Source organism: Eulemur rufifrons, chromosome 2 (genome assembly GCF_041146395.1).
Source record: "Eulemur rufifrons isolate Redbay chromosome 2, OSU_ERuf_1, whole genome shotgun sequence".
Taxonomy (NCBI): Eukaryota; Metazoa; Chordata; class Mammalia; order Primates; family Lemuridae; genus Eulemur; species Eulemur rufifrons.
The window spans coordinates 82,935,602-82,958,663 of NC_090984.1; the positions used below are offsets into that span (position 1 = coordinate 82,935,602).

Sequence of the window (23,062 nt, forward strand, 5' to 3'; positions counted from 1 at the left end):
TTACAGTACATTTTGTATTTCCCATAATTCACTTATCACTTTCTAACTCTAGATTATAAGTATTTATTTACACATGTTTTTTATTACACTTAAATTTCCTGAAAATAGACTATAGTTTACTCATTTGTATGCTCCATAGATGCTAACAGTGTTTAATTAAAATCATGTTGAGATGAAATGAAACATATATAGTTGGCTTACCCCCAAGAACTTCAGTAGCTCCCCTTAGCTTATAATGAGAGGCCTTTCTTAATCAGACCCCTGCCTTTGGCTATCGTCTCATCAGCTGTCTGTCATTCTTTCCCACCCTCCAGCCCCCAGAAGCTCTAGCCCCTCTGGGCCCTCTTGTTGCTCATTTTTTGCCTTTGTACATCCACTTCCCTCAACATAAGTTACCCTTTTGACTGCATGGTGAACCCTCACCACCTTCAAGCAATAGTTCATACTTGTTTATTTGTTAATTGTTTATTTCCCTCATTAGCCTTTTAAACTCCATGAAAGCAGGGGCTTGGTCTGTCTTGCTCACTGCTGTCTCTGAAAATCAGGGGGACTACTCAGGAAGGATGTTAAATATAATAAGAGTTTTTACTATTTCTAAGAGGCATCCAAGAACCACTGAAACATATTAAGCAGAAAAAGTTATGGGCAGGTTTTTGCTTTAGAGAATATTCTTGTTGCAGGGTGCGGGGTGGATGAGGGGAGTGGATTGGAGAAGGCAAGACTGGCCCTAGTTAGACAATTAGAGTAAGCAAAAGTGCTGAGATCCTGATTTGCAGTAGTTATCAGTGAGGTCAGGGAGGAGGTGAGAGAATTGAGAGTTAGGAGAAACAGAATGGCAGGAATTGGTGACCTACTGGATGCTGTGACTAAGGATGCCAGGAGGAAAGGAGGACTCCCAGTTTCTGACTTCACTCAGCGGCCACTGATATCTGGAACTATCACATAGTATTGCAGTTTTATGTTTACCTGTGGCCTACTTCCAACTAGTCTGAAAGCGTCTTACTACAGGGACCTTGCTTTTCAGTCTTTGTATTAGCAACTTTGGAAGAGCACCTACTAGGTAGGAAGAGCAATAAATAAATGAATGAATGTACTCAAACTACTAAACAGTAATTCTATAATCCAACGAGCAATGTAGCCAACAGTAAAACAAACCTCTATATACTATATTCCCTGCACGTTGTATCAAGAAGGGGAGTAAACCAGCTTCCTAGTTGCTTTCTGCCTATTGTACAACTGGGAAGCTGACAATAAAGTTTATTTGAGCGTCGACGTGCCCCGCCGTGGCCCCGCCTTCCCAGCCGCAGCCGCGATTGGTGCGTATTTGCCGAGGGCCGCCGTTCTTAAGCGACGATTGGCGAAGGCCGCCGCCATTCCGGAGCGTCCCGGCGCCAGCCCGCCCTCTCGCCGCGTCGCCGGTGCCTGCGCCGCCCGCTCCACCTCGCTTCTCCGCTCCCGGCCGAGGCCCGGGGGGACCAGAGCGAGAAGCGGGGACGATGTTCCGACGTAAGCTGACGGCTCTCGACTACCACAACCCTGCCGGCTTCAACTGCAAAGGTGAGGCGGCGGCCCCTGCCCGGTCGCGTGTCCCTGACCCGGGCGGAAGTCCCCCCCTTAGCACTCCCACCCCGTCTCCCCTCCGGGACCCTCGGCGGCCTTGTGTGCCCCGGGGCCCTCTGGCCCCCGTCTTCCGGGCCGCCGCGCACCTCGGCTCTCTGCAGTCCCTCTCCCCACCCCGGCCGCGCCCCCGGCTTCGGAGCCCCCTCACCCACTCCAGCCTCGTCATCTCCACTTTCTGCACTTGCTTAACTCCATACACCACTACCACCCGCTGCCCCACCGGCCCACCCACACGCTACCGCCTCGGCACACAAAAGGGAAAACCTTGCTCTTCCTCACTTACCCTTTAACTCCATGTAATTGGACGATACCTTGAACACCTGCTATTATGGACCAGCACGGTGCTGGATTCTGAGGAAGGTGCTGAGTAACTTGAAGACTAGTTCACTGCCTGCCAGGAGCTAAGGGGTCGGGGTTGGGGGGCAGTCAAAACCCACGAAGCAGTTTGAGATCTAGATGGTACACAGTGAAGTCTAGGACCGGCAGTGGAAGGGTAAGCACGTATGGTAACGGGCTAATTACGTTTTGTGGGTCGTGCAAAAAAGTTAACAGCAGGTGAGCAGGAGATTGAATTGTAAATACAAAGTTATTTGGGATTTTACAGCATTAAAATTTTAAAAAGTAATAACACTGCTACTCACTGTAACTCAACTACCTTCCAGTACTCATTTCCTTCTAGAGTTCCTGGCCAGTTGTAGACTCATAAGTTTGAGAGCAACTAAGTACAAGTTGTGATGCTCAGACCATTGTATAATTCTCAAGACCTCGTAATAGAAGCTTGAATTTCACTCAGAAATTGAAAGTAATTTCTAAATAGGATAGCAGTGTTTTATTGATCTCCTGTAGAAGCATATCAAATTACAGTATGTTGTTTTTCTACTTTAACAAGAAAGGATTAGTGGCAATAGAGCCTAGATCTGGATTTGAATCTTTGAGTCTCAGTTTTCTCATCTGTAAAATGGGACTATTACCTACCTCAAAAGAGTGTGGGCAGGATTAAATAAAAAAGTGTATGTACTTAATATGCAGATAACATTACATGATAATAGTAGTCACAGTGTCTGTCTTTCTGAGTTTTGTCATTTAATTTCTTATACTGTATTATTATTTATTACTTATTTATTTTACTTTATTATTTGCCATAAATTTAAGTCTCCCTTCTGCTCCCAAAGGAACTGGAATATTAATAACACTTAAATGGCAAAACCTTGTGCCAGGCAATGTTTTTATCCACATTTATTTCATGTAATCTTCATAACAGCTCTGTGAAGTAAACTATTATTACCCTCATTTTGTAGCTGAAGAATCTGAGGTATAGTAAATATAGGTGATTAGCCCAAGTTCACACAACCACTAAGTGTCTGGACCCAGAATTTGAATTCAGACCAAGATTTGAACAGATCATTGTTAATCTGTGGCTCCGGAGTCTGTACTTTCAACTCCTACTTCTGTCAGCTCAGTTAATTTAGTATTCAGAGGTTAAAAAAATTCCACAGGACCCATTTATCTGTGGAGAAAGAAGTATTTTATCTAATGCTTCTAGTTATTTATATAATATTTTTTGTTGCAGATGAAACAGAATTTAGAAACTTTATTGTTTGGCTAGAGGACCAGAAAATCAGACACTACAAGATTGAAGACAGAGGTAATTTAAGAAACATCCACAGCAGTGACTGGCCCAAGTTCTTTGAAAAGGTAATAAATTAGGAAGTAAAATAAAAATACAGAGAGCTTTTCTAAGAATTTTTATGAAGATGAGCTTATGGTTACTTTGTTCTTTTAAGATAAATAATAATGATCTGTGTTAAGAAAGCTGGATTTCAGGGATGTAGGTTTTTTCTTACCATGTTTCTTTTGATTTTAGAACAACTTATCTTTTCCTACCAAGCTTTTAATATTAGATAGAAATAATTTTCTCCAGAAACATCATGAAGTTTCTTAAATAATGGTGTATATTTCATTTAATGGCCAAAATCAGAATTTCTATATTAGACTAAAAATATAGCAATAATACATTTATAGTACTATCTCCTATATTTAAAAAAGACATTATTGACATACTTGAAAAGTAGAACTATATTGTGTTTATGCTTATATTTAACATATACAGACATGCCTTGTGTATAGTAGAGATAGTCCTGAAACGGTCTGTGTGTATATCATATTTTTGCAGCTAGAATAATTTTCCCATTGACTTAGTTTAATTTTGGTAACATTTTTGAAAAAAAGAAATTGTTTTAAAATTAGTATAAAAATCACATTTTACAATGTCATTATTTACATTAGACATTTTCATCAGCTATATTACTTTGAGTAAGATACTTTTCTTTAAAAATATGGAAACAGCTCAATTTTTCATTTGGTAGAGTAATGTGGTAGGTCCCTAACTTTCTTCTTAAAATCAGTGATTTTATGAATTAGGGGATTGTATAAATCGTATACCAGGGCAATGACCTTGGGCAAGTTTATTAACCTTTCTGTGCCTCAATTTTCTCATCAATAAATGGTAGTAACAATGGTACCTGTCACATAGGGGTGGATTTTTTGTTAATGAGTGATATACCTGTTCACAGAAGGGCTTGGCTCATTGCAACTGCTGGATACTTATTATTGCCACCGCCTCTACTACTAGTGAATTATCTTCCTTTGCTCTTAAAGTATTTTTGAAGTTTTCAGTGGGCTTCTTAAGACTTTGAAATATATAGTTAGGATTTTATATTTGTTTATATTACATCTTATGGCTCATTCATATGTACAAAATAATACAAACTTCTACGTGTAGAAGGGTATTTGAAAAATGTAGAAAAATTCTCTGAATGTAAGTAGGATAACTTAAACATAAATGTATCAGAACTTACCCAAACAGATATTATCCTTCAAGTTGGTTTCTTTGGAATGGTTATGTCATTGCTTAAAGCATATTTGGAAATTCTCTTTTGGAATTACTTTTAGATCATGAGTTACATCTTTTAAATATTCTTAGTATTGACAAATGTTTTATAGTTTGAAGTAGATTTTCTTTTTGAATCATAGCCAAATCTTGTGAATGAGGGGATTACATTTTTGATTAGAAAATAAATTATGGCTAAAAGTTACTGATTCATTAATTATTCCTGAAAGGATTTCCAAAAGGGAGTTGTAGAAGTTTTGACTATTAACATTGTGCCGGAATTAGATTTTAAGGTCTGAAGAGGCTTATTTGAAGGACATTCATTTGGATATATAGCTTCTGATATTTACTTAAAATACTCAGTTCCACACTTCTTCTGTGTTAACATGGCTTACTCTATTCAGTGGCATTTCCATAATATGAAAGTTAAAGTTTAGATAATAATTAACTTATTTGTACTTCCTCCTTTTTTAAATTGTCCTTTTTATTTAATTGTTCTATATGTATTGAGACACGGAATCAGCAAGTTTAGATTCAAGTCCCAGATCTAAGTTGTGTAACTATTGGCAAGTATCAGTATCTCTAGACCTCGGTTTTCTCGTCCGTAAAGTGAGGAAGTTGTTCTAGATCAGTTCAAATTTCAAAAAAGCATAATGGAAATAATTCATTTTTTTCTTAAGATGGTACGCTTAAATGTTTCCTTTCTTTGGGTTATATAATCACATCAAAAGTGTAGTAATATAAATGTTATAAGAAATTTTTAGAGATCCAAACTAAGGTCTCTTTCAACTGTACCATTCTTTTGGTTCCTTGACTTTAGGATAATAATGAAACTGAATTTTTTTTTCTCACAGTATCTCAGAGATGTTAACTGTCCTTTCAAGATTCAAGATCGACAAGAAGCAATTGACTGGCTTCTTGGTTTAGCTGTTAGACTTGAATATGGAGATAATGGTATGTTTTGGGGGGAATGTGTGTTTTAAAGAGAGAGAGAGAGAAGAAAGATAGGAAAGAGGGAGAATGAAAATGTAGGGAACTTACCGGTTTGGTTTTTTGCCTCATACTGTTTTACCTTTAGTTCATTTTTATCACAAGATGTTAGAAGTACTTTCTGTTGTCTTTCATTGATATTTACATTTTTCTTTTAGAATTTGGAAATGATGTCTTCTGGAGAAGGCTAATTGACTGTCTTCTTACAAAGTAACATTACTTTGGTAAATTTGCCATCTTTTGTAGTATGCACCTTAGCTTTCAAATTAAATTCTTGTTAGTGTTTGAGAATTGATGGGATTTTGGGGTGTTGCTGCAGCAGGTCATTTCATAAGAGACTAAAAAATGTCTAATGCCAATATACATTAATACACCATAGGCCAAAATGTGTTACTTATGTTTGATGTCTTATCACAGATACTTCTATCATTAGAAGCTTCTGGATATTAGTACCTATAGTAAAAAAAAAAATTCCATTAAACTCATGTTTCCCCCATTTTATTTTGAAAGGCCTGCCAACATCTGATCATCTTATCGTAACTCCATACTCTCTGTTTTATATTTTTCTCTTTTATAGTACTGTCAGTTCCAGTCCTTCTTATCATTTGCTTTTGAAGCCTTTTGATATCTTTGGCTTCTCCCTTTCCTTCCCGTCCTGCTCCCATTGATCTTTTTCCATGTCTGTTGTATCTTATCTTCTTCATTCCCACTGCCATCACCCTAATTCAGGCTCTTGGTGCTTTCTGCCAAGAATATTGTTATATCTTCCAAACTAGCCACCCATTAGTGTCACCTTCTATTCTTAACTGCATGGCCCACCAAGCTAACTTTCTGAGGTATAAATCTGTTTTGGAGTGCTGCTTCTGGTTTTCAAAGAACAGCTCCGGTTCCATATTGAGAAACATTATTTCCCTTTGTCTACAAAAGGAATTTTAGCTCCTTAGCCAGGTCTTTATGGCCTTCGGTGACTGGTGTCCAACTAGTATTTACGTATTTGACATCCCAGCCAAACTAGAATAACACTGATTCCTGTTTATATCCTTTTTTCCCCGCCCTGAATTTCTTTGTTCACTTTTCCCTTGACTTAATAATGCCATTTCAGTCTATCTCTACTCATCGAAATCCTACCCATCTTTTTAAGATCCAGCTCAAATGCTGTCTTAGTAGCAGTAATATTTCCCTCTGAACTTTCATAGCTTTTAACTCTATGCCTTTTAAGTCATTTGCCACTTTGTTTTGCTTCTATGCCTTATTTGCCCAGTAAATTGTAAGCTGATACTCAGCTTTGTTTCCTGCATGGTACCTCTATTAGTTTCCTCTCACTGCTGTAACAAATTACCACAAACTCAGTGATTTAAGACATAATTAAGTCTTATTTTGGAATCAGAAATCCAAGATCAGTCTCACTGTGCTAAAGTCAAGGTGTCAGCAGGACTGGTCCCTTTTGGAGACTCTAGGAGAAATCTGTTTCTTTGCCTTTTACACCTTCTAAAGGTTGCCTGCATTCCTTGACTCTGGCCCCTTCCTCCATATTCAAATCTAGCAGCATAGCATTTTTCAATCTCTCTGACTCTGCTTCCATTGTCATCTTTTTCTCTTTGACCCTCCTGCCTCCCTCTTATAAGAACATTGCAATTACACTGGGCCCACCTGGATAATCCAGCATAATCTCCCCATCTCAGGGTCTTTAATTTGATCATATCTGCAAGTCCTTTTTGCCATGTGAGGTAACATATACACAGGTTCCAGGGATTGGGACATGGATATCTTTGGGAGAAGTCATTATTCTGTCTGTCACAGTACCTGACATACTTTCTTGCTCACAATAGGTGCTTATCAACTTCAGTAGTTGTTTAATGAATGCAGTATATATGAATGTTTACATGTACTGATTTGGAACATCAGTTTTTACTAGTGCCTCAGACTTAAATTTCAGAAGCCTTATGACAAAAATCTTAAGGAAAACTGTAATTTGAGACTTTTTCTTAACTTTCAATATTAGTTTCCAAAAAAAATACTTGTGCTTTTATTCCTTTAGAAAATAAATGTTGAAATAAATCATAAGCCTTGCGGGCTTGATGTAGTATTAATTGATTTTGAGGACCTTTAACAAGGTCTTTTTATTTATCCTCCTCAGGTTGGTAGGAACTATAGGTGAGCTAATTGGTAATAAAGCATTCTCAGGTTTATTAAAAGTGTTTTTCAGCTATTCCCAAATAAATTCTTAGTCCCATCTCAATTTATTTCCATTTTACTGTTATTTATTCCATTTGTTCTATTTTTATAATCCTTCAGTCTTCAGTGGTAGGTGTCATATGATCGTGTATCTTTACAGTTGATTATAAGTACATCTATTTCTCAGTAATAGTGTGGTTTAATGGATTAATAAAAAGCTTATATATGAAAATGAAATCAATATATAATTGAAAGGTAAATGGTATCAAGAGTATATTAAAAGTCTAAACTACAAAACAAGTTTTGTTTATTAAAATTTAGATTTCAAGAACAGACTTTTGAAAATTGGTTAAAGTAATACTGTTTTTTATCAGTAGGAGGTGCTGATGTTCTTTTGTGGTTTTACATTAATATATTGCCTTCTTGACTTTTAAGTTACTTATTTGAAATTTGCTGAAACCACTGTGAATTTCTATTATTTCTGCTTTACCATTTTTAAAGCCTTTTGCTAGCTTGTCGATTAAGATGATTAAAATCTGACTTAAATTGTTTTCGTTTACTTTTTTGATATTTCAGATTTGTAGAAAAATTGCACAAATAGTACAAAGAATTTTCATATACCCAGGTTCTGCAAATTTAACATTTTACTTCATTTGCTTTATCCCTCTCTCTATACAGACACACACCTGATTTTTTTTTCCTGAACCATTTGATAGTAAGTTGTAGGTGATTCCCTTTTACCATTAAATATGTCAATGTGCATGTCCTAAAAATGACTGTCTTATATAACCCCAGTATAATGACCAAAATCAGAAAGTTAACTCGGATAAAATACTGTTATCTTTAGCTGTTATTCCCATTTCACCAACTGCCCCCGCTCCCCCCAAAAAAATCCCCAAAGCAGACCTGGATTATGCATTGCATTTAGTTGTTATATCTCTTTAGTCTCCTTTAATCTGGAACAATTCTTGTCTTTATTTGTGCTTGATGAAACTGACATTTATTTTGTAGAGTGTCCCTCAGTTTGAGTTTGTGTGGTGTTTCCTTTTGATTAGATTCAGGTTCAGGATTTATACTTTTGTTAGGAATAACACAGAAGTGATGTGTTCTTTTAAGTGCATAATACCAGGAGATATGTGATAGTGATATGTCCCATAACTAGTCATGTTAGCTTTGATCACTTCGTTAAGATTTCTCCACTGTAAAATTACTGTTTTCCCCTTTGTAATACCTTGCCGGGAGGTACTTTGAGACTCTGTCAGTATGCTTTTTTGCTCCTCAAATTTTCATTTGATGATTCTTGCTTGAATCAGTTATTATGTTGATGATTGCCAAGAGGTGTTTTTCTAATTAAGTTATCCTTCTACATTATTTGTTGGCTTTCTACTGTAAGGAGGAGCTTTCCCATCTCTCCAGTGTATTTGTTTGTTTGTTTAAATCTGTGTGGATATATGGATTATTTTATTCAGTGGATCAGAATACTTTTTTATCATCACATATTTTGGTGCTTATACTCCTCCAGATTTGGCCAGTGGAAGCCTCTTCAGGCTAACTCCTGTCTGACTGAAATTTTAAGGCTTTTATTTTCCCCTCTTGTTTCATTAGCAAATCATGTAAACATTATAGCCTAAGGTGCCATTTGGGGCATTTAGTTTAGTGAATTATTATATTATTAAGAGCTTTTGCTCATGAATTCTTTTTAAGTATTATTATTTTTCCAATGAAAGTAATAAAATCTACCTTTGGCATTCTAAATTTCACGTTTCCATCAGATAAGTTTTAGGTTTGTATATGATGGTGGTATATTTGAAGTGTTGCTTTTTTTTGGAAAGCAGGGTTTTTGGATTCTGTGTACAACATTCAAAAGAAGATTGGGGATAAACTTATTTTTTATTGAGTTTGTATTTAATCTTATGTAACCTATACTTACCCTGCTCCTATTCTTCTTTGCCAAGTTTTAGAGGAAGCTCTAAAAGCAGACTTTTCCCCTCTTAAAATTTAGATGTTTGAAATGATTTCCTTTAGAAATATTAATAAAAAGATATTGTGTCAAGTATTTCAGTAATAATTTTAGCTTAATCAAAAAGATTGAATCACACTGTTTTGTTAGATTTCCTGTAGCAAAAATTAATTTTGATTGGATGAGTTGTTTTCTACTTACACAGATTGAGCATCCATAATACAAAAATCTAAAAAATGCTTCAAAATTGGAAACTTTTTGAAAGCCAACATGAGGACACAAGTGGAAAATCCTATATACCTACTTAACACAGACTTTGCTTCATGCACAAAATTATTGAGAATATTATATAAAATTATCTTCAGACTGTGTGTATAAGGTATATATGAAACATAAATGAATTTTGTGTGTAGACTTGTATCCTATCCCCAAGATATCTCATTCTGTATATGCAAATATTCCAAAATCCGAAACATTTCTGGTTCCAGGAATTTCTGAGAAGGGATACTCAGCCTGTAGTAAGTTTGGCTCATTTAAATTCAGTAAATTAGCAGTGTTTATTTTACCTCGAGTTGCAGTTCTACAGATTATATTTTTGCCTATTTTTATAGCTGAAAAATACAAGGACTCAGTACCCGATAACGCAAAAAATGCTGACAGTGCAACTAAAAATGCAGAGCCATTGATCAATTTGGATGGTGAGTATATAAATGCATAAAACTGATCAACAGTTTTGGTTTCCTAAATGGTTTTTATTTTTATTTTATTTTTATTTTTTGAGATAGTCTTGCTCTGTTGCCTGGGCTAGAGGGCCATGGCGTTAGCCTAGTGCACAACTACCTCAAACTCCTGGGCTCAACTGATCCTCCTGCCTCAGCCTCCCAAGTAGCTGGGACTACAGGCATGCACCACCATGCCCGGCTAATTTTTTCTATTTTTAGTAGAGACGGGGTCTTGCTCTTGCTCAGGCTGGTCTCCAACTCCTGAACTCAAGTGATCTACCTCCCAGAGTGCTAGGATTACAGGCATGAGCCACCACGCCTGATCCTTAAATGTTTTTTACTTCTTAGAATGAAGTCTAAGTTTACTTGGTTTTAGTAAATTAAGAAGGCTCCATGCAGACAGCATTTATGTTGCTATTTTATTCTGGTTTTTATGATCAGTTAAATGTACTTCCTCCCTCCCCTTACATATCAATATCTGAATGTGAAAATGCTGTTCTTTGATTTGCTCCTAGTAATTTGTGGTTTTCATTTCTATTTAACCATGGAGGTCATCGTTTGCCTTCCTGGATGTGTAAATTTTTTTAAATCCAATGACACTGTGAGACAAATGGTAACATTTTTCATTATTTTAAGTCCCAGGTGTCTTTTAGTAATTCTTTCCCCTTTTAAAAGTATGAAGATTCTAATTACCTAGATTATGATATGTTAAATATTCTTTCACTGGCTGATTCATTATGACCTATAATTTGGGAGTTATCCTTTTGAATGAATGCGCTTCTTGGACACTCCAGAGCCACTGCTTAGAGAAAAGGTTTTGGCAAACTGCCCGTTGAAGTTATCTATGAATTAAAACTAACAGCCTTGGGAAGAAATGTTGATTAAAAGTGCTACATAAATGGGCCTTGCAGAAAAATTTACAGAACAAGCCTAATGTGAGTTAAATTAGTCATTTATTGGATTTTTCAGTTTGGTCAATGAAATACAGATGTTCTTCCACTTACAAGGGGATTACATCCCCTTGTAAATCGAGGAACATTTGTAGTTAAAAATATCTTAAGTGAGAAATGCATTTGATATTTTGGTACCCATTGTAAAGTTGAGAAATCCTAAGTTCACCCATCGTGAGTCTGGAACCCTCTGGATAGTAATGAGAAAACCATTTATCTCATCAATTTACCTAATTTTTGATACTCTACACTGCTTTATGTTTTTTCTCTTCAGCAGCAGTTTTAAAAATTAGATTCGTTATTACTAGAATATTTAAAATGTTTTTTGTAAGTTTATATGTTCACAAATATGTCTGATTATATGTTTGCAGAGCTATAAAGGGTTTTTGTTGTTCATTTTTAATCTTTTATAGTAAATAATCCTGATTTTAAGGCTGGTGTGATGGCTTTGGCTAACCTCCTTCAGATTCAACGTCATGATGATTACCTGGTAATGCTTAAGGTCAGCTGCATGTTCTTGATTCTTGATAGAAACTGCATATAGAAAGTCTTCATTTTCAAAATATTAACTATTGATAATTAAATTTATTGATTAAAATACAGTAGAGGAATGTGGGACATAAAGCAGATTTCATGATTTTATCTGTATTGGATTGTCTAGTAATAACTAATATCAGGGAATGTTTATTGTGTGCCTGGCACTGTGTTAAATCCTTTGCAAAGATGATCTCATTCCGTTCTCCCAACAATCCTAGAGGTAGATGCTAATGTCCTTTTTAAAAAAAATTATACGTATATGAAGTAATGGAGACTTAAAGGGGATAGATAAATAATGTCTAAGATGACAGAAAGTGATGGAGCTGGGATTTTTAAGCACTCTGACCCTGTGGTCCATTCTTTTTTTTTTTTTACATTACTTCTGTTTAATCAGTCCTTTTAAGGATTCATCACCGGTATTCATTAAGATAGTGGAAAATGCCAAATTAGAAGCAGTGAATTTGGTCAAAAATATATACCCCCAAAATCTCTCTGAAAAATGAATGTTTATGTCTTCTGAATCCTCCATCCTAGATAAGGACACTCAATTCATACCTCCACTTCAGGGAGCCCAGTAATCTGAAAGAGTTCTCTTGTTTCTGAGAAAAAAATGTACTTCAGAAGATTTAGTCCTAGTAATTGTGAAAGTACAGGGGGTAGATCAGGGGAGTGGTACTTAAGATACCAGATTAGGAAATTATTTTAGAGATTATTACTGATTTTACAAGAGATTAAAGAGGTTTCAGTCAGACCTTGTGCATGTATATTACTTTAAACTACTTTGTGATAAATTGAATAATTTCACTCTACCCAGAAGAGATTAAACCATAATTTTACCCTACTTTTTAGAATTATATATATTTAATGTCAGTTTTAACAAGAGAAAGACTGTCCTATTCTTAAATTATTACAATTTTCTATACTGAATCTGAATCTTAACTTGGATTTTCTCAACCCAGATTGGATGCCAAAAGATAAAAAGTTGTTTTCAGTGAAATTTAGCTGTTGCAAAGGCTTATTCTTTACCCAATTATGTAAATTGCCTTGGAACAGTTCTACAATGATCAGGTCAGCTTTAATCATGAACTAAGTGAGAAGAGAAATAGACAATGCATAGCATATTTGGTGTACTTTTGTTAGACTTTGAAAACCCAATGGGAGAAAGTATAAATCAGCTACAACAAAAAGCTTTATAAAATTCTAGTCCAAGCTGCATATTAGACAACCCCTTTCAGTTGTTTTAAGAGGCATTCAAATAATACATGATAATATGGCAAACATCTAAGGTTTGCCAAATATAAGAATCAATATATTAACTGTTTGGCAACCAGACTGTTTAATACATTTGCATTTACTGTTAAATATTGTTTTAATTAATCTTTTCCAAATATACCATTTGTTTTTTATTAAAAAGTTTTTCAAGTTTTCACTTATTTTTGAGTTGTAATTGTCATCCCTCTAAAATTCCATTTTAAGAATCTTGTTTTTTAAGTGTGTGTACATGCATGCATTTGTGCCTGCCATAATGAAATGCCTTGGTGGTTTATAAAAAAAAACACCAACAATGTATCCTTTGAAAGGTCTGAAAACATTTTACTGTAGTGAAGTGAAAAAAGCAAAGTATAAGCAATGTATATGATGGTGTATCCATGCATAAACATACTTGTAATTTAATGGAGTTTTTGTAAGGATACATAAGAATCTGGTAACAATGATTGTCTTCTGGAGGGATAGCTAGGCTCCGGTAGGAATGAGACCTACTTTTTACTATATGTATCCTTCTATAGTTAAAAAAAAAATTTTTTTTTAACCAGGGACATGTATTACCTATTCAAAAAATGCTTTTAATTGCATCATTCCATGTTATTAAATATTAAAAGAGTGAAAAATTTCATTACAACGGCTTGGTTTTTTTAATTTTTAATTTATTAATTCAACTAGGTAATTCTAACCTCATCAGACTGAGCATCTTTATTCTCTAGGCTCAGAGAAGAACGGATGGCAGTTAAACAGCCTTTAATTAGTAAAAACAATGTTTTGGGTTTTTTTAGGCAATTCGCATTTTGGTTCAGGAGCGCCTGACACAGGATGCAGTTGCTAAAGCAAATCAAACAAAAGAGGTATGTTTTTATAAATTCTAAATTAGTTACTAATGAAAATTTCTTCTGGTATTGTCATTAGTTTAAACTTCGCATGTATCTGTTTAAGGTATTCATTCTACATTACAACAACCTAGAGAAGGATAGCTTACTTTAGTGCAAATGAATTTGGTTCTTAAGCAAATTGAATGTATTCAGTCACTTGCCGGGCTGATAACTAATATCAGAGAGTGTTTACTGTGTGCCTGCCACAGTGAGGGGGTCATTTTTCATTGAAAAATGAACTTCATGTTTATTTCATGTCATACCTCAGAAAGGCTACCAATAGCACATCTAATTTCCTGGCATAAAACAGGAAAGTAATTTGAGAAAGTAATTTGGTTAAGGTCACCTAGTTGGTCAGTGGTAGAGCTCAGGCAGTCTGATTTAAGAGCCTGTGTTCTTGTGGAGGATAGGGGATAAGGTTCCATGTGTGGCAGTCCGTAAGCTTTTTGGTCTGCCCAGGTGAGGGGGTAGAGGGCTCTATTGGATTGTAAGGTTCACGGTACAGGTGACAAACAGTACCGTCTTTCAGTCCTGCTTTGTAGGCTGAGAAAGCTATATACCATAACTACCTTCCCCTTAAAGATAATACTTAGGAGATATTTTTTGTTATATCAGAAACCCAAATATCCCTAAAGTTTCATTGACTGTGAGACAGTGCGGAGAATGTCCTCAGGACTAGCTGTAGCTAGAGATATTTGAGTGTGTCTCTAGCACAACCGTCATTCTGGACTTTGGTCCCCACTTCCATCTCCCACTGTCTTTTGTCCTTTGACCCCTTTAGGCAGGCCCAGCAGTGTTAAAAGGTTACTAATTCCAGGGCAGTGTCTCTGAAAGACACTTTTTCTTCTAAAGGTTCTTATTAGCTTATTCATTATATATGAATCAGGCCACTGGAAATTAAAGATCAGCTTATTTCACTCACACTATAGAACAGACAGCAAATTGTTCTGGCATAATAAAATCATTCATTCATTCAGCAAAACTCTGTCTTTGGTTTAAAAGGCAGGCAAATAAGGGCATAGCCAAATCTCTTTGCTCTGGTTTGCAAATTAACATTTAGTTTTCTTTTCAGTGCTCCAAATCTTAATTTTAGTGTCATCTCAAAAGATACCACCCTATAATAATTAGTGTACTTGTTTATAACCATTCATAACTAGTATTTGAGGCATGTGGTAATTTTCAGGGATAGCTATTCCTTGGTGGTCTTTTGGCAGACGGGGAAAAATGGAGCCGCTGGTACCAGACCGCCATATGAAGCCACTCAGTACAGTTCTACTCTTTAATTTTGCTTACTGTACTTTCATACATATAACTTATTAACTATTTTAAAACAGACGGAGCCTAGGTAAGTTTTCATTAATAGATTAGGCAAGTATTGAGCAGTGACTAAAGCATTTGAGTAGTGACAGCTTATATCTTTGAAAGTATAAGTAGTATTCTTTTATTGGTAATGATTTCATACGGTATAATCAGTGAAAGTCCAGATTGCCTGTCATTCTTATTTGGTATCATGAAAGTCACCATCTTTGATATGTCTGTAGGTGCTGACTGGTTAAATGGTTTAGTTTTTCAAAGTAATTTCCAAATGAACTATCGAAAGTTAAATTATACATACAATCTGATAAACATCCTGCTGAGAAAATGTACAGTTTGTAAAGAAATTAATGTGCTCAGAAAGAAACTTGAGGAAAGTAAAGTAGGTAGTCCTATTTTTCCCGGCGTACTGCTTACCGTAGTTAAAATGGAACTCTCCATAGCAGTAGTGACAAAGCCCTGCTGCAATATGGATGTATTATTTTATGTGCCTGGTCTAAAGGATTGGATGGGCTGTAGAGCTTCCTGGTACATTTAAAGGCCCTCACTTCCTAATTGGTTGTTATATGGAAGAACTTGCTTGTCCCAAGATAGGCCCCTTGCCACTATAGCTGGCTGTTTTTCAGAGTTTTAGATGAGAAAAGATTGTTAATTACATAGTCTCATTTTGTCTTTTTTTACTAAAGGGCTTGCCTGTTGCTTTAGACAAACACATTCTTGGTTTTGACACAGGAGGTAAGTGATTTTGTTCTGATTAAACTGTTTTTAGAGACTTGGTGAATACTTGGGGGAAAAATGAGTAAATGGTCTTAAATGCAAAAATTATATATTGATACAGTGTTCTTTTATAAAATAGATGCAGTTCTTAATGAAGCTGCTCAAATTCTACGATTGCTGCATATAGAAGAGCTCAGAGAGCTACAGACAAAAATTAATGAAGCCATAGTAGCTGTTCAGGCAATTATTGCTGATCCAAAGACAGACCACAGACTGGGGAAAGTTGGAAGATGAACACTGAGATTTCAGCTTCTCACCTACTTAGTACAGTTGGGAACCATGTACACTTCCGGCATGTGTTTGTAAATCAAATGTCACATTTTCGAGGGAGGAATCCCAGGAAATTGACAATGTTCTAGAGATTTACCACCACTGCTTTTTTTCCTTAATAAAGTTTGGGAAAGTGGAATTTTTCTTTTTACTAATTAATCTGCTTCTTTCTCTTGTGATTGAGGTAATATGCCAACTTGGTCATAGAGACAATATAGATCCTTAAGTCATAGGAAAACTTAAAAGTTTTATTGGAATAATATAGAAAATGTCTTTATTAATGTATTTTCTGTGGGTACTTCTGTAGAGGCACTTACAAGGATCAGAAAATATAGATTGAATCATTCTAGCACCTTTTGATATAAATAGAAATGCACTGATGCAGAGGTAAAAAAATAATGTTAGACCTTTTGTTGGAAAACCATAAATAATTGGTCTTTCCCATCAGTTCTGCATTGCCTTCTCTATGTCAAGGTTTATGATCTTTAGGATTATATATTTTTACACTCATCACGTTTTAATTTCTTGGCCAGAAAGAATCCATAGCAAAAATCAGATTTAGAGTCTTAAACTCTAACTGGTTCTTAGTTGAATTTGACCTTTTAAATATGACGAATGTTTACAAAAAGTTGCTTTAATAAGCAACAATTAAAATTCTATTACTTTAAAACTTGCAATAACAACCTTTGCTTTTAAAGATACAGTAGTAAAGATTGAGGTATAAACTTTTCACAAAATATACTTAGTCTTTTTGCACTAAAAATGTTCATCTTGTATGTCCGGGAACTTCTCGTGGCCAATTCCTTTTCCACTTTCTTCGCCTTTGTTTGCAGTACATGTTCTTTAGGATCCAGGTTCTGACTGTAAACTCTAAGTCCACCTTTACATTGTCCTGTTTACTTTCTTCCTGTGAGGATAGAATGGAGGGGGGGAGGTGAGTATTTTATAACTAAGTTGCAATAGCAAGTGTCTTTCATTTTGTGTATGGTTAAGCTAGGTAGATATATGAGCTCTCAGTAGTGGCAGCAGGGATAAGCTGGGCCAAGGGTAATCAAATTTCATGTAATCTCCCTGCTAATCCAGAGGAGCATCATGAAGCATGTCCATTTACCTGTGGGGCAATAGGGGTAGACTGCAGTTATCCCGTAGAGATGAGATCGCTGCTCTGGGAGATACTCGTCAGTAAACTGACCACTGTCTTTATTTACTGATATAACACCATCCCTGGTAACAGAAAGAATGAATTCATGGAGAGTCAATCACTAGGTAAAAAAGATACAAGGTTAGAAACAGAGTCAGTTTCAAAAGAGAGAAATCTGCCAGCCGTCTCTGCTCAGGGGTGATGCTGATGCCACACTGAAGGTTGAGAACCACTGGTCTAAAATCAGTTGTTCTCAATGCTAGCTGCACATGAGAATCTATTAAAATACTGTTTCCTGGGCCTTGTGCCAGACCAATTAAATCAAAATTGTAGGGGATGGGGTAGAGGGCTTAGACATGTACTTTTTATGTTCCCCAGTTCCTCATTTGAGAATAGTCTAAATAGTATTTTTCAGTTTTCCTTCGTGGATAATATGTCCACATCTTTTTAAAAAATCAGTTTAGGTGGCATATACCACCCCCCAGCTACTTGAGAGACTGAGGCAGGAGGATCGCTACAGCCTAGGAGTTTGAGGTTGCTGTGAGCTGTGATGACACCACTGCACTTTACCTGGGGCGATGGAGCAAGACTGTCTCAAGAAAAAAAAATATACCTCATGGTGCCACTTAAAGGTAGCCTTTTATTCGCTGAAGAACAGATTTAGATTCGTGTGCTTCCTCTTTAGATAGCTTATTATCAAATAGTTTTGCTACTTTTAAGCTACATGTGAGCAATACTATTAAATTTCTGGGTAAAGTAAAGGCACAATTTCAAAAGCAGTAACACTTGAAGGATGTTATCACAGTTAATGAGATAATGAAACAAAAGCCTTAGCAGAGGACTTAATTACTAGTGTCAGTTTTTGGTAAAACAAGTAATATGTCCTCCAAAACAGCCTGCCTTCTCAGGCGTGTCCAGAGTGTGTTGGTCTCACCTCCTCCAGTCCGTGTGGTAGAAGTGATCTGCATAGCTAACAATGCTGAAGGGGTAATTGAGGTTATTTTGAATGACACGCCGTCCAGTTCCGTCAGGTAGTGTGCACTCCAGTTTTTTGGTTCCTTTTAAAACATTAAACGGGGAAAATGAGATCCTTGCGTGCCATGGAGAAAAAAAGAAAAGCTGCTCTGCCAAAAATGACAGTGGCAGAAGAAGAAACAAAGGTGTTAATAGGAAATAGGATATTTTACTTCCATTGTAATCATACAAATTAGCAACTATAAAATTTCCTGTTCTATTAGTCTCCAGTTTGTTGAATAGCATTTCAGTTTTTAATAGAGATTCAAACCTTTTCTGGAAGAAAAGTATTTTTATAACTTATATGATTTCAAACCTTAGCTTATAAATTGTAAACCTAACATCTGAGTAAATACTTGCCCTCTGTAAGCAATGTATAATAGCCAAGGCAACCTTTTAACAAAAATCCTTAAATATTTTTAAAGAATATATTTTTTCAGTGGGAGGGAAGAAAAGCAACTAAAATGGTAACATGGCTCATATTTTTCAGTGTAAAGGAGTTGGTCTTACAAATTTTGCAATAGCTAAACAATTCAAGAATTTCCAAGTTTCACATTTCTCATGGAGCTCTGGCGTAAATTTCAAATACTCTTTTAAAATGTAATTTGTTTTGGATGGGTTATAAAAGTGATCCATCTGCATTATAGTCCCTTTAATTAGATTATATTTCTTCAAGAACAGTCTTTTTCATATTTAATATAAAAAAGACACATAGCATCTTTTCAATTATGCCAGTAATTGAAAGCACACAACAGAAATAGATAAACCTAGGTATTAGCAACCCAGATTTATTACTAAAGGAAGCCACCTTGCTAACATCACTTGTCAAAGAATGTCCTTGGCATAACAACATACTGTTAGTTAGAGTAATAGATGTTTATAGATAAATTATATTGGCCCCAAAAAATAACTTCCATTCATGTATCTAAGTTTGTCAATTCAACAGTGGCTAACATTTCTTTTTAACTCTTTAAAAGTATGCCGAGCGTTCATGCTGAGGTCAGGCAAGCAGTACAAACTTAACTGCCTGATTCAGACCCCCTTCTCCCTGAGAAAGATTATAAGGACCATTTTAAAATATTCTTTAAAAGTTTACAGACCAAAGAAGATTATGTGCTATACTGCTAAAAATTTATTTAACCCAAAAGGATCTAAATTACAGGATTTGGTTTTATAGTAAAATCTAGTGCAGTGCTCACACTCACTGTGATGAAGGCTTATCTGTTTGCATTCCATCAGTAGTATTACCTGCATCTGCCCAGCAGAGCAGTTTGGAGAAGGGGTCAAAGGTTAAACCATTGGGTAATCCAATGTCTTTATTGATCAGAATTCTTCTGTTTTCTCCATCTAAAGAAGATGTTTCAATTTTAGGAGCTTCTCTATTCCAGTCTGTCCAGTACAAGTTGCTGTAAATAAAAAATCAATATTGTAAAAGAATAGCCATGCAGCCCGTGGCAGCATTTAAGACGGCCCCCAGTGAAACCCCACAGCCTTATAAGCCATGTCCTTGACTTTGGGCTGGATTTAATGTCTTGCTTTTAGTGAGCAGAGTACACAGAAGTGATGTGCTATCACTTCTAATATTAGGTTTCAAAAAACTGGCTTTTGTCTTGGGTGCCCTCTCTCACTCCCTTGGAGGGAAGCTAGATGCCATGTTGCAAGCTACCCTATAAAGAGTACCATGTGCCAAGGAACTGATGTCCCTGGCCAACAGTGCACTGGAGCATGCTTGGAAGTGGGTCTTCCCCCAGCTGAGCCTTGAGGTCACTACACCATAGCCAATAGCTGACTGCAGCCTTGGTTGATACTGTGCCAAAGACACTCCGTTAAGGCACACCCAGACTCCTGACTCACAGAAACTGTGAGACAATAAATGTTTGTCTTAAGCTGTTTTGGGCAATTTCTTACATAGAAATAACTAATACACAGCCATATTTTCCTTTTACCTGTATCACGAGGTTTTTTGACAATTGTCACTCTGTGGAAGAAGTCATTATTGTCTAAAGCATGAGGATCCTTGCCTCTGAGACACCCCTGACTCAACTGCCCAGAAACCCTTAATTTGTTGAAATCTTGAATTGGATCTTGGGCTTAGAATGCAAAGAAATACAGTCGTTAGGAATGGCTTAGCTATAGAAACAATGGAACTTGTCGACACTTGGGCCAGGGATTTGAGAGGGAAATTGTTCTCCTTAACTGTCTCTTTCAGAGAAAATGATGTTTGGCACTTACTGAAGGGGAATCTCAGTTGGCCTGTACCTGGGCACCCAGGGATGGAAGGAAACACTCTAAAAGAGGCACTTATCTTTTAAATGCCTTGTTAACAATGAAAAATAATTAGTTAACAGATAACTAGAAAATAATATGGTTCTGTTAATTGGAAATAGGTTATATGTAAGGAAACAGGTTTATGGTTAGAGCAGAAGTGATGAAAGCACTTTTTATAAAATACTGTTTTATAAAAGCCATAGGAGCGTTGAATGAATCAGTTGAGCTAAAGAGAACCTCAAAGTAGGGAGAGGAAGAAACCATAGGTTTCCCCTGTTGCGAACTTCATCCCTTAGGCCCAACAGATGAAGCAGAGTAAAGCTGAGAACAAAAGCCAGGGGGCAGTTTCCACTTTGTGCTAAGGTGGAGGCGTCCAGGTGGTAGAGCATATCATTGCTTTCTCATTCATGATCTGTCTCCTTCCCCAAAATGATTCAAGATCATTGAAAACACTAAGTCCTGAACAAGTGCACACAGACACACAATCATTTGTGTATTGCTTAAGGAAGAAAGTTGTAAAGATAAAATCTATAGAATGTGAATGAGAAATACCCAGGAAGGCTTAATGACTACTCAACGAAGCTGTTGAGGAAGATTTAACTAACTGTGTTACATTCAAACTTGGTCCAGTGTGTTTATTTTCATTAAAAATTATTTTTTAAAGTCCTTCAGCACTTTTTACTGTTGTGATAAGAAGCAAAATTCTACTTTTTTTGGTCTTTAAACTCTTGGCTGTGATGTGGCTTTCAGCTTAAAAGTATGCCTTTTCCCCACACCATGGACACATGACCAAGGTGTCATTGCTTAAGGGGTGGCAGCTCCCCTAGTTTCATGTCAAGCATCAAGAATGGAATAAGGAACCTCCCAAATTTCAGCAAGGCAAGCCTATGGAAAAAAGAGGGTTTTAAAGAGGACTATTCATTCTTGTGGCAAAGTCAGCTGGAAGAGAGAAACACCCACCTTCCCCAGTGTGTACACCTCAACGTTCAGAACTACCTTTGAGGCTTTGCACTGAGTATTTCATAGTCAAAAGACACTTCGCTGAAAATTAAAGCTGAACACTTTCTTCACTGATTTGAAGGGCTTCTCCAGAATTTCATTTGGTAGAAGCTCCATTTAAATGTGGCAAGAGTTTTTCAAGGTATAAAAATGCTCCCTGGTTCTATCAAGTACTGAAATAGTGACCAAGTCCTACTGAACAGTTGGTGACCTTAGCACTTGTCACAGACAGGGAAAGTTTTTATCTTGACTTTTGCTACAATAAAAATGAAGCCAGAGAAAATGCCCAGCGTGTGAGCTTTGGTTACTTGCACCATCTAACGGAGGTAAACCCTACCGTGGCTTCTAAACGTGTTGTGGAAGGAGACCCACTTCACTTCCAGTTAAAGTGTCATCTCCTTGCCTGATCATTTGATCTAGAGTAGCCCCCAGTCTCTCACAATACTGAGTTCACTACACATCACAATATAGTCTAATATTTTTCTTGTTTGTTCACTCTTATTTCCTCCTAATAGAATATAAGCTGCCTGAAAGAACACACCTCATCTTTGCCTAGAACAGTGCCTGACCCCTGGTAGAGCCTCAATAAATCTTTGTTAAATTAATGCATTTGAGGTTTTACTGTCTTGTTCTGACCTTCCCCACACGGTATTTAAAATCCAAGGGTTTAAATCAGGATGTACAGGTAACAGAGGGGAATGAGGGAAGCCCAACTGACCCTCGGATTGGATCCACAGCAATGGCGCGGGGATTCACCAGATCCGTGTGGAAGAGGACATTGCGCTCAGAGCCATCCAGTCGAGCCCTCTCTATCTTATCCAGGCCACTGTCTGTCCAGTACATCGTCCTGCGGAAGTGGTCGATGGCAAGTCCTTCGGGGCTTATCAGACCTGGAAATAACGCAAAGGCAGGACTGGAGCATTTGCAAGGCATGAGGATGAACGTGTAGCAGAGATTGCTGTTTGAACAGCTTAAGAAAAAAGAATGCCCAACAGTCTTTAAGTCCCAAGAACCAGGTTAATAGAGGAACAGGCCCTGTTACTTTTTCTACCACATCTCACTTCTTTTAGACTAACAGACCTACCAGGCTGATGGCACCAGGCATCCACAGTGCTGGGGCCAGGCAGAATAAACCATCACCGCACCCCGAATTCTTACCATGAGTCTTTCTTTTGAGAAGGGCTCACGTAAGAATTACCTTTTCATTCCTTATATGTGAAAGTGTTTGTTTACAGAGGGGCTAGTCTTGTACAGCTCAATAAAGTGACTTGCCCAGAACTTAAGCTTCCCT

At 36.7% G+C, this 23,062-nt stretch overlaps 2 protein-coding genes across 2 annotated transcripts in view; one reads left to right on the forward strand and one right to left on the reverse strand.

The window, feature by feature from the left end:
* The first annotated feature begins 1,391 nt into the window (after positions 1-1,391).
* RTRAF (RNA transcription, translation and transport factor) lies at positions 1,392-16,479 on the forward strand. Its single transcript, XM_069464889.1, has 8 exons — positions 1,392-1,557; positions 3,191-3,315; positions 5,365-5,464; positions 10,247-10,333; positions 11,721-11,809; positions 13,896-13,964; positions 15,989-16,037; positions 16,159-16,479. Exons 1-8 carry the CDS (start codon positions 1,497-1,499, stop codon positions 16,311-16,313), a joined length of 735 nt encoding a protein of 244 aa, XP_069320990.1. The 5' UTR covers positions 1,392-1,496; the 3' UTR covers positions 16,314-16,479.
* A 603-nt stretch (positions 16,480-17,082) lies between these two features.
* NID2 (nidogen 2) overlaps positions 17,083-23,062 on the reverse strand; it is a 58,578-nt gene continuing 52,598 nt past the window's right edge. Inside the window, exons 18-22 of the mRNA XM_069464891.1 lie at positions 22,490-22,661; positions 19,753-19,910; positions 18,425-18,548; positions 17,461-17,573; positions 17,083-17,256 (exon numbers count right to left, since the gene is read on the reverse strand). Coding sequence (XP_069320992.1) covers positions 17,246-17,256; positions 17,461-17,573; positions 18,425-18,548; positions 19,753-19,910; positions 22,490-22,661 — 578 coding nt within the window. The 3' untranslated portion in view covers positions 17,083-17,245. The remainder of the gene's footprint in view (positions 17,257-17,460; positions 17,574-18,424; positions 18,549-19,752; positions 19,911-22,489; positions 22,662-23,062) is intronic.

Excerpts from the sequence above, each read along its gene's own strand:
- RTRAF (XM_069464889.1), top strand. The coding sequence starts at position 1,497 with ATGTTCCGACGTAAGCTGACGGCTCTCGACTACCACAACCCTGCCGGC. Across the intron at positions 10,334-11,720 it reads GCCATTGATCAATTTGGATG|TAAATAATCCTGATTTTAAG; the intron begins GTGAGTATATAA and ends AATCTTTTATAG. Across the intron at positions 13,965-15,988 it reads AAGCAAATCAAACAAAAGAG|GGCTTGCCTGTTGCTTTAGA; the intron begins GTATGTTTTTAT and ends TTTTTACTAAAG.